Here is a 16,604-nt window from a genome sequence, read left to right as displayed (position 1 = left end):
TATTTAACTATAAATAATATCTAAATTTATTTGTCTTAGTAATATGGAGACCATATGTATAGATTAGTCTTAATAAGTACTTCAATAAAATTATTTATTGATATTTCTATATATATTTTAATAAAAAAAGTAGTGGTCAGATTTTTTTTAGACTGTGCCCTTGTCAAAATGCCTGGAAGGAGTAATACACACCATAAATACTGGCCCAATCCTTTCTACTCCATCCAATTATTGGCATGGATTACATACCCTTTTAAAATATGTTTTGTCATAAAACTCTTCTATTGCGTTATCTAGACCAATTGTAGTTGTTTAGTTTATTTCTTAGAATATTAAAATTTATCCCAATGATCAACTGTGATAATAAATCCCATGAATAATCTGTTTCAAACGGGGATACATGTTTGATTTATCCCTATGATTAATCCATTTTGTAATGCACTAGGAAAAGGCCATAGAAAAGATACAAAAAGACCCAAACAGCTCCATAGCAATGTTACATCAATCATCCACAGTTGCCAGTGTGGCTAGTATATCCATCAATCAGCCCCCCAAATGTTCCAAATCACATCCTATGTGCATGTTTAGATCCCATAGCAATTTTTTTCACCCTATCACATCGAATGCTTGGACACATGTATAGAGTATTAAATATAGAAAAAAAATAATTATACAGATTACGTATAAAATTGTGAGACGAATCTTTTAAGCTTAATTGTTCCATGATTTGACAATGTGGTGCAACAGTAAACATTTGCGAATGATGGATTAATTAGGCTTAATAAATTCATCTCGTAGTTTACAGTCGAAATCTATAATTTATTTTGTTATTAGAATACGTTTAATATTTGACACAAAGAACAAATTTTCATCGTGGATCAAATCACAGCCTATATCTCCATGCACCATAGTAGGATATGGTCACTCAGTCACAGGTCACACAAGAACAAACTGGAAAGGTGAAACAAACCACTTGACCACCCAGATGCAAGGGTCCCCCAAACCATTGTTTAAGCTTGTTGCACTCTTCACTCAAAGCCAGAAAAGGTGACCAGATGAAGCAGTCTACTCTACTCCACTGACCAAAAACCGCCAATCCAGCTTTTCTTCTCCCTGCACTCACACACATCTCACTTGTGGTGGCTGGCTTTCGCAAGAACCCAGAAAAGGAGGCAAGCAGGCAGCGAGAGCTCCTCTCCTCTCTGTCTCTTCTTCTCGCTGCTCCCAATGCCGATGCAGCGAAACGCCATGAATTTTTCGGGACCAAAATAAAAAGAACACACCCCACATTCAGAGAAAGAAAGAGAGAGAGAGAGAGTAGGAGTAGTATGTGAGAGCTCCAATGAATGTGTCACAGATGTCCATCAGAGTATCAGACCCAAGAACAAAGACAAAAGGATTAAAAAAAAAGAAGAGTAGCCATAGTAAAAAGAGGATCCAATGCAATGCAATGCAATGTGATGTGAAGTTTTACCCGGGAAGTTTTTACATAGGATCCTTCTTGTGCTTCCAAGTTTTTTCCACCCGTGTTTTTGGGCGTCGCTTCTTGAAAGGATACATTTTATCTGTAGCGGCTTTTCACTGGTTGCTTCTTGAAAGTATTTGTCGAGTAGTAGCAGTATTCATTTGTGTGATTAATTAGTGGTGAGTAAACAGTGGTGGTGAGCAGCTGTCTCTCTCTCTCTCTCTCTCTGCTGTGGCTTTTGCATCGCATGCATGCGTGCTTTGCCTGGCTGGTTGCCTCTGCTCTGCTCTCCCTCCATTTCGAATTTCAAATTCACAGCCACCTCCGCTCCCCCAACGCCTAGTTTTTTTTTTTCCTCTCCTCTTCCCTGCAAAGCCAAAGCCCTCGCACGCGTGCCTGCCTCTTCTGTGTCTCTCTGCGACAGCCATCGCCACCGACTTCTTCGTCTTCCTCGTTGGTCTCCTCTCTCTCTCTGTGTTCTTGGTGTTCCCTGTGCTGTTCTTGGGCAAGAAGAAGAAGGAGAGCAGATGGGAGGGTCAGGGAAGTGGGTCAAGTCGCTCATAGGGCTCAAGAAGCCTGACAGGGAGGATTGCAAGGTGAGAGATGGGTGTTCTTGCATCCTTGACATTGGAAAAAATAGATTCGGTTTTCACAAGCTCTTTGTTTCTCTCTCTCTTTTTTTCTTGTGTTAATTTCGATTTGTAAGCTTGTAATGATAAGTAGTACTTGTTTGCATAAACTTATTGGAGTTGGGTTATTGTACTTTCCCCAAAGAGAGGAGGAGTACATCTAAGATTTGGTTAATTGTTGCACTCCCTTAAGGGGCATGAACTTGTATGCCTGAAATGTGCTTCCTTTCTTTTGCTAGTACTTGTCCAAGATTCAACCTCAAGTGTACTCTCCTTCTTGAGGAATAAAGTTAATGATGTACTACAATACCGTATTTAGTTTCAAACCTGAAGTGTATGATTCATCTGGTCAAACTCCTGCTTTGACCAGTTTTTGACCTTTAGTGTTCATTCATGCCAAAGCCCCAATCTTTTTTCATTGAGTATTTCTCTTGGAATCTCAAGAAGTTCAGATGAAAGCAACAAATTTTGATGTGTTTTTTTTTCCTTTTTTTGATGGGATAGGAGAAGCTGCAAGTTCCATCGGTCAATGGCGGAGGAGGAGGCAAGGGGAGGAAGTGGAAGCTGTGGAGGAGCTCCTCCGGCGACCACGGCTCGCTATGGCGGGGCTCGAGGGGCGGCGGCGGCCACCACCGCTCCGCGTCGTCGGACGCCTCCGACGACGCCTCCTCCGCCGCCGCCGACCCCTTCACCGCCGCCGTCGCCACCGTCGCCCGCGCACCGGCCAAGGACTTCATGGCCGTCCGCCAAGAGTGGGCCGCCATCCGCGTCCAGACCGCCTTCCGCGGCTTCCTGGTAAAACCTCACCTCGCCGGAGACCTCGTCGGAGCTCTCCTGCCATCTGGGATTTGATTTGGATTGGATTTGTTCGCAGGCGAGGCGGGCGCTGCGGGCGCTGAAGGGGCTGGTGCGGCTGCAGGCGATCGTGCGGGGGCGGCAGGTGAGGAAGCAGGCGGCGGTGACGCTGCGGTGCATGCAGGCGCTGGTCCGGGTGCAGGCGCGCATCCGCGCTCGCCGCGTGCGCATGTCCACCGAGGGCCAGGCCGTGCAGAAGCTGCTCGAGGCTCGCCGCACCAAGCTCGACATCCTCCGGGAAGCCGAGGTGAACCAGCCCTGACTGATTGCTTCTTTTGGGATGGGATTTGATGAACAATGCAGCGTATTCATGGGGGATTTTGTGTTCATCTGTGTTGTTGTTGTTGTTGTTGTTTCAGGAAGGATGGTGTGATAGCCAGGGAACATTGGAGGATGTGAGAGTGAAGCTTCAGAAGCGTCAGGAAGGCGCGATCAAGCGTGAACGAGCTATCGCGTATGCGTATTCGCAGCAGATCGAAGGCGCTACGAAATGCAATGTATGACTGAATTCCTTGCAGAAATTCTGTGGCAGTAGTTGTGATCTGAATTTTTGCTTTGAACTGCATTCTATTGCAGCAGTTGTGTCCTGAATTTTTGTTTTGAACTGCATTCTATTGCAGTAGTTATGATCTGAATTTGTGTTATTTCAACTGCAGTTTTGGACTGAATGTGTAATCTTTCTTGTCTTTGCTCAGCAGCAACCGAAGCCTACTTCGTATGGTCGGCTGAACCAGTCTGGAATGTTGCTTAAGCACCAACATTTCGACAAGAGCAATGGCAACTGGAGCTGGCTGGAGAGGTGGATGGCGGCGAGGCCTTGGGAGAACAGGCTGATGGAGGAGCACAACCAGACCAACTCCAGCTCGCCGGACCTCCTGTCCTCCAAGAACTGCGAGGATTCGTTCGGCATTCTTGGGGACTTCTCCGAACCAAATTCAGTGAAAGTGCGCAAGAACAATGTCAGCAAGAGGGTCTGCGCGAAACCGCCGGTAGTATCACACCACCAGCGCATCAAAGCTCAGTCGATCTCGTCTCTGAGCACTGAATTGCACAATGATGAGAGCTCGGCATCGTCATCGTCGTGCTTTGCTTCGACACCGATATCGTTCTCCACCTTTGTCACGACGGAGAAGACTGAGGACAGCATCAGGGCAAGGCCAAACTACATGAACATGACGGAGTCGATCAAGGCGAAGCGAAAGGCGTGCAATGCTCAAAGAACGACAGCAGGGAAACTGATGGAGGATAGGAAGGCCTCAGGTGTCGAGTTGAAGGTCGCTCAAGTTTGAATTTGCAATGTTCTTGGAGCTGTAAGCTGAGATGAAGCCAACTTCTACCTCTCTAGGGTGTTTGTTAGGTGGATTGCTCCATCCACAGGTTTTTCGATGTCTTGCTGCTGCATTCTTGAGTTGTGTCTGTGTCGCCAATCTCATGTTCAACATCTTGTTGTCGAGTCATCCCATTTTTGGGGATGTCCTCATTGTCAGTGGCAGTGTCTTTGTAAGATAGCTCTTTGATTGGGAAAAAAATGGTGTGGATTTGTTGCAGATTGTGAATTTCAGAGAAAGGGTGTCATTACCCATCTCACATGATCCTTTAGCACTTCTACCATACTGTACTACTCCTATACTGTGGTCTCAAGCAAGTTTCCAACTTCCAAAGCTGAAAACCAATGTGCTATTACAATGCAGTGGTTCTTAATCATTGACCATTAGGCTTGGAGTTTTCTTGTTATTTAGGGTCCATTCTCTAAAATGACCAATTAGGTTGTGAGAAACTATGTTTATATTTTCTCTTGCCGACAGACACACCTAGCTGAACATGTAGGCTTACATGCCTACTACAGCTTAGGGTCAAATGACTAGAGACAAATGATTCTAAACTTGAACACCTGATGCTAAACTTAAGTACTAGTATAAGACAACAGAAATCCCAGATCACTTAAACAATGGTCGAAAGGCATTACATTTCAGCTTAGCGATTGCCAAGACCAAGAACGGGGCAGCATGACACTGCAGCAGATGCTCGGTAACAACGTGCAGATCGCACGCTTTGAGAACTAATCTATGTCCTGTGTGCACTTTTAACAGGTATAAACTAATGGTTGGGCATTTAATGGCCTCAAATCAATGTAGAATCTGCTCAGAAAAATGACATGGTTAACCTTGTTTGACCTCCTTGAACTGCTGATGTCTCTGTAAACAGGAAATATAGATAATCTCGGTCAAAGAACTGTGTTGTCCCACTGATGACAGAACAAAGCACCTAGCGATCTTAATGGCACATCATATGCTACTAGCATTTTAATAGCAGAGTAATCCGTAAAATACAAGTACACGCACAGTCTTATGTACTTTCTGTAATTAATTGTCACGAGAAGACACTGCTGTTTTCATGTAAGGTAAAAACTGAACTTTTCATCATCTGAGAACTGATGCACTTTCAGAGTTGAGAAAAGCTCAGTATGCATCATGGATCACTTTGTTACTATCGGCAGAGTTATGAAATATTGTGATCATATTTTGCAAAGTGGTTCACCCTTTTGATTTGCTTGAATTGCATGCTGGCCCTGAAATTGTCACTGCAATGATACTCAGTACTGAGTACTGACTGAGTGGGCAAACATTTTTATTGCTGTGCTGAATATGATTCCGGCTGCAACCATACTGAAAGTGCATTGATTGTGCTCGAGGTATCAGAATCTCATTGCGAACTTCAGGACCACCTTATTGGTATCACAATTCAGTCCATCAATGAGTGTATCCACTGGTCCGGACCAGGGTTTCCCTTGCCGCTGGTAACCGCGCAGTTACCGCGGGGGTACGGTAATATAAATATCATGGTAACCTCCTTAAATTTAAATAAATTTAAAAAATAATTTGAATTTTTGATAAATTTTGCACGGTTTTGTACGGTTTTTCACGGTTACCACGGTTACCGCGCGGTAACCGTGCTTACCACCGGGGCGCGGTAACCCCGGGCCCGGCGGTTTGGGAAACCCTGGTCCGGACACACTGGCGCTCTGCCTCGTATAGTGGCATGTAGTAGTAGTAGTAGTAGTAGTAGTAGTAATATTCAGCTCAATTCAGGGGCTGTTTCTAAGCCCCTGTCACATCGGATATTTGGACACTAATTTAGAGTATTAAACATACACTAATTACAAAACACATTTCATAACATTGGACTAATTCGCGAGACGAATCTTTTGAGTCTAATTACGTCATAATTTTAACAATGTGATGCTACAGTAAACTTTTGATAATTATGGATTAATTAGGCTTAAAAAATTCGTCTCGCGGATTAGCTCTCATTTATGAAATTAGTTTTTTATTAGTCTATGTTTAATACTCTAAATTAGCGTCCAAACATCCGATGTGACATGGGCTAAAAGATTTTAGCCCCATCTAAACACCCCCTCAGTCCATCAAAGTTCACTGAAAACTCCATTTTCAGCTAGTGCACAATCAATATTCAGCTCAAAACTCAGCTGTCAAAATGCTTCCTGCAACACAGAAACTTTACAAACATACACATCGCTTGAATAAACTGTTTCTCTTTTTTTTTTTGCGGGGAAATAAACTGTTTCTCTGCAATGTTTCTGCAGAAAGAGCTTCTCTTTTTCTGAATTACTAGAACTGTAAACTGTTAAGTACTCCCTACATAGTCCAATGGAGCTGTTAGTTAAGTACAGTACTCCAAATTATCTCTTTTTACCGTGAGACAGCAACCTGATCCGCAGGTAGGAGTAACTTTTTCAAACTCGATCAGTTTTGAAAGTTGAAACTGGCAGCAGCAGCAGCGATGTCTCTCACGGAGGAACGACGCATTACATGCTGGAACAGTGAACACTAGAGGTAGCAGCAACCAGCAGCTAGCGAAGCGATACAGGTGGTCTCCTGTTGAGTCATTCATGAGAGTACTTACAACGACCCAGTGCAGTCAGAAAGCTGAAGCAAAACTTCTTCTATTCAATGATGAGGCATGACATGAATGCGGCCGCTCTGCTTGTTCATGTTCATGCCCGGATGATCCATGTCATGACGGCCAGCAATTCGTAATCGTATCCTTTGTTAAACATTAGTTGTGCTACGGTAGGTAGTACATCAACATGGTCCTAAATGTTCTTAAAAGAGATGTCATTTTAAGTAGTATTGGTTTTTTGAGTTCAGAGCTGTTGTGAAAGTTCAGTGTTTGTAAGATGATTTTATTTGTTTTCAAGTGTGTGAACATCACAACCACCCTCTTGTTCTAAACTAGTGTATCGTTCTACCAACGTCCAATCCTTTAGGACAAGTAGAGAACAAAATCTCACCGACGTTGCCTACAGTACAGTATTGTTGGAGAATCAGAAAATTCGCATATGTAGTAATTTAGGTTTGAGTAGGATTCGAACCATAAGAAACCATTTCGTCCATATGGTTTTAATACTGAACATGTAAGATCAATGTGTGTTTTGATTCTTATTCTGTGATGAACAATTGGCATCTGTAATTATTGGTTTTAATATTTGGAGATTATCGTCGAAGTGGTTTTGGAGATAATCAATTTTCAGGTGATGATCAGATTCACTGTTATTTTATGTGACCGGTCCGAACGGGTGGAGGTTGCCGGTCAGACCGGCGCTATGTGTGCGGTAAGACCGGCCAGGCCCGCGGTCTGACCGGCCGACGCTGTGTCGGTTTCAGTTTCAGGTTGTTTCTTTGGATATCCGTGATTGTTTCATGGTTATGGCTTCTAGATGATACTATACGTATGTAATACTGTTGTTTGCTACTAAGAGAATAAAATATGAAAAAAAATGAATAACAAATCCTTGGAAACAGTCTTGACGACAAGGACGTATTCGATGTGAGCAAAATAATGGGTGCCGAATCCCTGGAAACAGTCTTGACGACAGTGACGTACTTGGAATAAAAGAGAAAAATATGAGCAAAAAGGCTCAAGAAAAAGAAAAAGTTAAAAATTTCTCTTGGTTGTTTTGTGCAAAAGGTTATTTGAGAAAGAGTGATAAATGCAATAGGTATATGTATTTAGTGTTTATTCTTCAACCTATGTGCTTGTTAAGATGTTGCATTATAAATCGTATGAAATCATGATTTGATTGTTGATTCAAGCTTAATTGTAAAATCTTTGGTTCATAGTTATACTTTAATGCATGCTTGTTCTGTTATAGATGGGTTCATCTTCTTTTTATTGCAACACATGACTTGATATGCTATATGTATGCTAAGCTCTTGAACACTAATGAACATAATTCCTATGCTTGATGAATTCATTGTCAAAAGGGGAAGAAGTAATGTGAAAATTTTTGGATTTTTGGGAAAAGCAAGTTGAATTTTTGAGAAGAGCATGTTTATGTTTTTGGTTCAATTGGGAATTTCTTTCTTTTAAAAAGGGGGAGAAGTTTTCTTTTGGATTTTTTAGCACGATGTGTACATTTGTCCGAAGTGTGTTTTTTACTGATTTTGTTTATATTTTTCCAAACACCAAAATATTTTTGATGAGGTTTGCCAATGTGTTCATCAAAGGGGAGATTGTAAGATCAATGTGTGTTTTGATTCTTATTCTGTGATGAACAATTATCATCTGTGATTATTGGTTTTGATATTTGGAGATTATCGTCGAAGTGGTTTTGGAGATAATCAATTTTCAGGTGATGATCGGATTCACTGTTATTTTATGTGACCGGTCCGACCGGGTGGAGGTTGCCGGTCAGACCGGTGCTATGTGTGCGGTTAGACCGGCCAGGCCCGCGGTCTGACCGGCCGACGCTGTGTCGGTTTCAGTTTCGGGTTGTTTCTTTGGATATCCGTGATTGTTTCATGGTTATGGCTTCTAGATGGATACTATACGTATGTAATACTGTTGTTTGCTACTAATGAGTCAAGTTGGAGATAGCTTGGTCTAGGAATATGGTTTATTTGTTTATTTCATGTGTAGGTGACTCGATGCCTCGGGAGAGTATTTGCGGTGATGGACTGGGAGTCGGTTTGGTGGTAAGACGATGTCCGTGGTGGTCAGATATTATGCGGGATACTAAGGCTAGAGTTGATGCACGTGGTTGATGGAGATTCCATATGGCATACGATGGAGGTATTGTGTGCGTATGGGATGTGGAGTCGAATTTGGAAGGAGTCCAAATTTGGTATGATTGGTTATGTAAAGTTTGTATCTTGTAATAGAGGGTTTCTTAAGGTGTTTAGGACTCTTAGTATGAGTTTGGTTCGTGGATTAGGCTGCCTACCTCATGTATAAATAGAGGGGGAGCGTGAGACTTCCCGGTATCGCTTTTTGAGAGCAATTAGTTGCTAGTTTAGTTAGGGTTTCGAGTTTAGTCGAGATTTTTGTAAGGAGTGCTGTTGGTGCACTTTGTAAACACATAGAGAAGTAATAAAGTTGTCATCTACTTTGAGAGTTCTTCGATTTGTGTTTCACCGGGTTTTCAGCGGTCTAACCGGCGACTCACCGGCGGTCAGACCGGCGACGCTCCAGTGGTCAGACCGGCTAGAGCGAGGCGGTCAGACCGGCGGCGACTTCACACGCGGTAGGCGATTTTCAGGCGGTTGGACCGAGTGATCAACACTGGTCAGACCGGCGGCGCGAGCGCGGTCAGACCGGCGGATCAACTTCGATCAGACCGATCTACATCGAATTTGAGGGTAACTTTTATTTCCGCTAAAAGTTTAGGTTTATGGGTATACCAACCATTCACCCCCCTCTGGTTGGTTTAGTTCTTATGATTCGATCATATAAAACCAACTTACTTTTACAGTTTACATAAACCGAGAATAATCATTCGACGGTTATGTCGTCACTTTGTCATATAGCGGCTAGCGCTAATAAAAATAACTAAAATCATTACTTTCTCAGCTTTATATTATAAAACGTTTTGGTTTTTTCAAAGTTAATCTTCTTTATATTTGACTATCTTTATATTTAACTAATTTTATAGAAATATATAGCAACATTTACCGTATAAGCTTCATTAAATCAAATATTCAATATATTTGATAGAATGATTATTTTGTGTTAAATATATTTCTATATTTTTCTACAAACTTGATAAAATTTAAAGAAATTTGAGTTGAGAAAAAACCAAAGCGACTTAATATAATATAAAACGGAGGTAGTAATTAAATTAAAAGTAGCAACTATCAAACGTTAGAAAACGACATCGATCGACATGTGTCACTGACGGTGGGCCCAGCTCCTACCAGCCATGCTTTTCAATTAGCACATGCTAATTATACTGTTATTATATACTCTGTCTGTTTCGAAATGTTTGACGCTGTTGACTTTTTAGCACATGTTTGACCGTTCGTCTTATTCAAAAAATTTAAGTAATTATTAATTCTTTTCCTATCATTTGATTCATTGTTAAATATATTTTTATGTAGGCATATAATTTTACATATTTCATAAAAGTTTTTGAATAAGACGAACGGTCAAACATGTGTTAAAAAGTTAACGGTGTCAAACATTTCAAAACGGAGGGAGTATAACGGAGAAATTGAAATCCTCCCAAATAGAAAGAAAAGGATGGGCCAGAAGAGGCAGCAGAATCGTTTGTGTGGTTGCACTTGCATAGGATCGGACGACGCCACGACAACGCCCGTGTCGCCGTCGCTTAGCTAGCTGCAGAGCGCGGGTCGCCGTCGTACGCCGGCCACCGCTATAGCTCTCGTCCACGCACAGCGGACGACGGCGACGTCGTTGGTGACGCACGCCGGAGATGAGGTGTGCGTGCAGTGCAGAGACAGGTACACGACGACATATACATCGATGGCTTCCCCTTGTCCTCGCGCTTCCTTTCCGCGCACCAACAATGCCGTTGCGCCGCTGCTGCTGCTGCAGCGAGAGAGAGAGAGAAGGGACAAATGGCGGGTCGCGATCGGCGGTGGCGCGCAGGTGTCATCGACCATGGCGATCGGCGGTGCCTCGCGGTGCGTTTCTCTCCTGGACCACGGGAGGATGGATGCATGTTTAATTCAAAAGTTTAAACTGATTAGAGAAAAAAGGATAATTCATTTTACTCCCTCCGTTTACGTCTTTGATTTTTTTAATCAAACTTACTTAAATTTGATTAAACAATTAGAAAAACTTTGCAACGTATCTAACACCAAATTAGTTTAATTGAAACTAACATTTGAATATATTTTGAGAGCATGTTTGTTTTGTGTCGAAAATATTACTCTCTCCATCCCAAAATTTTTGACGCCGTTGACTTTTTTAAAAATGTTTGACCGTTCGTCTTATTCAAAAAATTTAAGTAATTATTAATTCTTTCCTATCATTTGATTTATTTGATTTATTGTTAGATATACTTTTATGTTTACATATAGTTTTACACATTTCACAAAAGTTTTTGAATAAGACGGACGGTTAAACATGTTTAAAAAATTCAACGGCGTCAAACATTTAGGAAAGGAGGGAGTACTATATTTTTTTATAAAATTGATCAAACTTTTTTTAAAAAATGATTAGAAACAAATGAAAACAAATTCTAATATGAATGAGAGAAGGTATATTCCAACGGAGAGAGCTAAACAAACGCACGTACACATCGCGTTAAGTTTGTGCAGTAGATGGCGATTTGTTTTCTGTTTATTTTGGCATCTGCAGGTCATTGTTGATTTGTTGGCAATTATTGGCATGAACCGGTAAAATACTAAAATCAACGGGGAGGGTTGGATTGACCTGGCCTGGCTGCCTGCCTGCCTGCATAATATATCCCAGCTGGCCCATTATACCATGTGGTCACTGTTACAAATCTACAATATACCAGTTAAATTTAGATAGTCTAGTTGGCATGCACGCGACGGGACACCATACTGCTGCTCCATGTTGGCAATAACTATAATTGACCATTTAGAAAGTGCAGCACATTTCATAAACCAACTTAATATACAATAGTCATTTTGTAAAATGCAACATTATCAATTTCAACAACTTTTACTACCCCAACTTAAGATACAATAATCATTTTGTAAAATGCAACATTATCAATTTCAACAACTTTTAGTACTACTCCGCCTACTCTCATCTAAACCAAGTGGCAGTAGACCGGGGTGAAAATGGTCGGAAACTATAGGAATCTGTAGCATCTCTTCAAAAACAACGCTCGGTTGTCCTCATATTTATCATTTAAACTATTCATTGTCAACATCAATACGATACGAAAAGAAATTACGAAAAATAAATTTTCACCCCATTGCTAATGGGCCCCTAGGCGAGCGTCCATATATTATATTCCTCTATCTTATTGTTTTGAACTGAAACAACAAAAGAACTGTCAAGTATATTTTAATAATTAGGAATAAAAACCCAGGTGTGTTACATCAAAAGAAAACAAAAGTCGATGAGAAAATCCAACGTCAAACATGACTGGCTGAACAAGCATACCGCACACGTAACAACACTTCACACTAGCCCACCGACGCAGCATGCACGCCTAATCTCTCTACCTTATTCTCTCTCTCCAACGCACATGAGATGGCAACTCATCCCATCCATGCACAACGAAGAGAAAAGATGCGGGAGAGTGGCTTCCCTTTGGAGAACCCCCCCCCCCCCCCCTCCCTCCTCCCCCCTTTGGTGAGCTTCCTCCAATGAATAAGAGAACACTCAACGAGTCCCCTCCTCCACCTCCTTCCCACGAGCTTCTCCCAGCAAAATCTGGAAACTAGTTCAGCTTATTTCTTTGTCGCCACCACTCATTGCGCCGCCACCCCCCTCGCTGCCGCGGCCAAAAGTGGTCAAAGTGCTAGAGTGCCCAAGCTTGGCCGGCCTACTTCCCCTCCTCTTTTCCCAACTTTGACCCACCACCATCACTTGTCCATCCCGGCCTTCATGGCAACTGAGCCCGATCCGCTCACTTCCCTCCTCTCCTCCCTACCCACAAAAAACCTTGACCTATTGGAAAGCTTTCGCGCACGTTATGGGAGCGGTTATTTGCGAATTGGGATTTCTAGTTGTTGCTCGCTAGCTAACTCCCACACATACACGTATATACGCGCGTAAGCACGCGCAAAAAAAAAAGTGTTTCTACAACGAATCGACTTCTTGTCGTGTGCATTTGGCATGTTGCCGCACACTAGCTAACTATGAAAAAAATATGTAGTTGCAAATTATATATATAGTGAAAATCTGTAAACTAAATGGACGTTTGAGATTTGTCCATGTTATCCAGAGTGTAAGTTTTACTCCCGGATTCAATCATGAGTAAAAATTTTACCATGAGTAATTTGTTTTTTACTTTTGATGACGTGAATAAATCTCAGTCATCTATTTTTGAATTCAATGATAATTTTTAGATTTGCACTACATGTATTAAGGGGTGAAAACGGTCACGGAAATTCCCAATCGACCAGGCGCCGTTTCCGTTTAAGAGGTACTGTTTCTGACCATACCCTTTTTGCTATTTTTAAATTTTATTTTATCTAATTTCTTTCTGCATTATATTAATATCGATACTGAGCAATTTAAATGATAAATATGGTCTATTACCGGCGAGCATCGTTTCCAAAGAGATGCCACCGATTCGACCGTTGCCTATCGTTTTCACCCCTACATATATTACATATATGCTTTGCGCATTGCGCTGCGTATTTTCCCAGCTGACTCGGCTTGCCAACTCGATCTACCGGCCAATCTCGCGTTCCTCGTGGCGGAGATGAGATGAGATAGATGAGATGAGATGAGTTGAGATCACACCAACGGTAAACCCGCTCGCGCCGCCGCGCCGTGGCGTCCCAGACCGACGTACGTCCTCAACCACGGCAAGCAAACCTACCAACCTACGCGCACGCACTCGCGGCGAAGTAGGCGTACGTAACCTGCAATTTGCACATATTATTGCCTCTCGGCGAAGGCTCCATCGGTTAATTCTCGAGTACACGGATATACTATATGGATGCTAATTAACTCCCCTGCGCTAAGTAATTACGTGTGCGCGTGTTCGATCTAATGCCGGAATTGAAGGTTAATCGATCGTCAAATCGCGTCCAGGTTGGACCGTGCGTACGTGCAGTGCAAACGCAATGCCTGCACGCCGTTAAATTTCCTTCCCGGCACGTACTGACAAATACTACAAGATTAGTTTTCTTTAATTCTTAAGTACTTCCTTCTTACGCACGGTTACCTGGTCTGCAAGCAAGTAAAACCTGGAGACTCGATTAATCTACTCAATTCCTTGTCACCATGCAAAAAGTAACCACAAAACGACGGTCGCTGACCATCGATTAACACATATATGATGTCGCTTTTGCTTCTTACTCCCTCCATTTCAAAATATTTGACACCGTTGACTTTTTAAGTACGTGTTTGACTATTTGTTTTATTCAAAAAAATTTAAGTAATTATTTATTTTTTCATATCATTTGATTTATTGTTAAATATACTTTTATGTACACGTATAGTTTTACATATTTCATAAATTTTATTGAATAAGACAAATGGTCAAACATGTGTTAAAAAGTTAACGGTGTCAAACATTTCGAAACGGAGGGAGTAATTAATTTCCTGGTCTTGCCACAGGCACAAATTACCTGCACGTGCTGATGTCGTTAATTCGTACGTCCATCTATATATCGATCGAGAAGCAAGCATCATCGCCAGCGAGATGATCGAGCTAGCTAGCTCATGTCTGGCCTTGCCCAATGCTCATATTGCTGGAATTAATGCGCCACCATCAGCCGAAATTATGATCCAGATCGATTGATCAATCAAAGGACAACTACAAGATAGCTAGCGTGTTACGCTGTTTCGATCTCTTCATGTACTATGTTGTCCATCCGCCTATTTATATACTCCCTCCATCCCAAAATATTTGACGCCGTTGACTTTTTTAAAAATGTTTGACCGTTCGTCTTATTCAAAAAATTTAAGTAATTATTAATTCTTTTCGTATCATTTGATTTATTGTTAAATATACTTTCATGTATACATATAGTTTTACACATTTCATAAAAGTTTTTGAATAAGACGAACGGTCAAACATATTTAAAAAAGTCAACGGTGTCAAATATTTAGGGATGGAGGGAGTATATCAACCTGATTGACCATCGATCGATCCATATCGAAATTAAGGATGAACAGGTCAGATAGATCTAGATTGTACTATTCATTTCCATAATGTACGATGCTATTGACTTTTTACACAACGTTTAATCATTTATCTTATTTATTTTTTTTAGAATTATACAGTACAACGCAGATACTCACAACACACGCGCACTCACCCCTATGAACACACGCATATAAACAGTATAAGTTAAGTTTATATTTTATAGCATGATAAAACAAATCACAATAAAATTAATGATATTTATATATTTTTAAAATTTATATTTATATATTTTAAAATTGAGGGGGTATATAGCTAGCTAGCGACATAACCCATCGATCCATTCGCTGCCTCTAATTAACTAACGACCGGTGGTCATGCGTTCTGGCGACTTATGTACGCAGTTACGCACGGCCCGGCCGTCGTTCTGGAAGATAGCTATATGATCGTACAACATTATGGAACAGGTCAATTCTTCCATTTTGACAAGGCCTATCCCGGCTCAGTCCACGGTAATAGACCCACTTGATTAATCACCCAGTAATTAACTAATCATTAACAAAGCCACAACTACACGAATCAAAGATCAACTTAATTTGACCTAAATTAGAACTAATAATCATTTAGATCGAGGATTAAGACCCTCATATGAACTCTCTTTGCTAATAAGAACCTATACATGTCACAGTGACTTTAAATTAATCACCTAATCTCAATCCTCAGATCGATGGACGAGTTCAGTACTGTGCTGTTGGCCGTTGGTTCCGTTGCGGCGTACGTACGACCGACGGTCAGAGTTCAGTACGGTGTCATGGCCGTTGTTGGTTGGTTTGCAGAAAAAAATCAGAATATATATATACGTGCAAAATACGGAGTGAGTACGAGCGGCCGTAGATGCAGCCGAGACGTACGCATCTCGGGTCGAATCGAATCAACCCGTCAACCACCCGGACCCCGACCAACCACCTAACCGACCGACCGACTCACTTGGCTTGGCTCTACTACTCTCCATTTCTCTCGCTAGCTTCTCTCGCTGACAGGTGGGCCCCACCGTCTGGCTGTACAGAGAGGCTCTTGCCACCTGTACACATAGCACCGCGCCTACAGCTCACGGACACCAAATACACCATTAACACCATGGCCACCGGTGCTTCGTTGGATTGGAGGAATGGAATGGATCCAGTGGCCAAAGTGCCAAACCACCAAGTCACCAACTGTGCATAAGCTTGTGTTTTGTGTTCATGCTCTAACCTGGCAAGATCTCATGCCCAAACCATCAAATTTTATCAAAAAAAAAGGGCAAATAATAGTTGTAGTAATAGTGATGCTAATAGTACTGACCTGACGGCGACGACTTGAGCAGAATCAGCCTGAGGAGATACACGGTATAAGTGGCCGTATCACCAAGATCACACGCGGGAGAGGGAGAGGTTTTAATCATGCCGTGCATGCGCCATGTGATTCGCGCGCCAAAAAATACACACGCAATAATGACGTGAGAAACAAATCAAATTATATTTACTCCATTTCTTTAAACGCGGCGAGGAAAAAGAAAAGAAAGAAAGAAAAACAGAAAAAAAAAAACGTGCAT

The 16,604-nt window shown here is 41.8% G+C and overlaps 1 protein-coding gene across 2 annotated transcripts; it reads left to right on the top strand.

Annotated features, from left to right (window-relative positions):
* Positions 1 to 1,747: 1,747 nt before the first annotated feature.
* Positions 1,748 to 4,496, top strand: LOC127761659 (protein IQ-DOMAIN 6-like). Of its 2 annotated transcripts, none has more exons than XM_052285995.1 (5): positions 1,748 to 2,061; positions 2,599 to 2,889; positions 2,969 to 3,196; positions 3,309 to 3,446; positions 3,648 to 4,496. In XM_052285995.1, exons 1-5 carry the CDS (start codon positions 1,993 to 1,995, stop codon positions 4,236 to 4,238), a joined length of 1,317 nt encoding a protein of 438 aa, XP_052141955.1. In that variant the 5' UTR covers positions 1,748 to 1,992; the 3' UTR covers positions 4,239 to 4,496. The 2 variants fall into 2 exon arrangements, with proteins under 2 accessions (XP_052141955.1, XP_052141948.1); XM_052285988.1 differs by having other exon boundaries at positions 1,750 to 2,061; positions 3,645 to 4,496.
* The last annotated feature ends 12,108 nt before the right edge of the window (positions 4,497 to 16,604 follow it).

Source organism: Oryza glaberrima, chromosome 1 (genome assembly GCF_000147395.1).
Source record: "Oryza glaberrima chromosome 1, OglaRS2, whole genome shotgun sequence".
Classification (NCBI taxonomy): Eukaryota; Viridiplantae; Streptophyta; class Magnoliopsida; order Poales; family Poaceae; genus Oryza; species Oryza glaberrima.
Note: the sequence above shows the minus strand (reverse complement) of the source record. Positions and strands in the feature narration are given on the sequence as shown.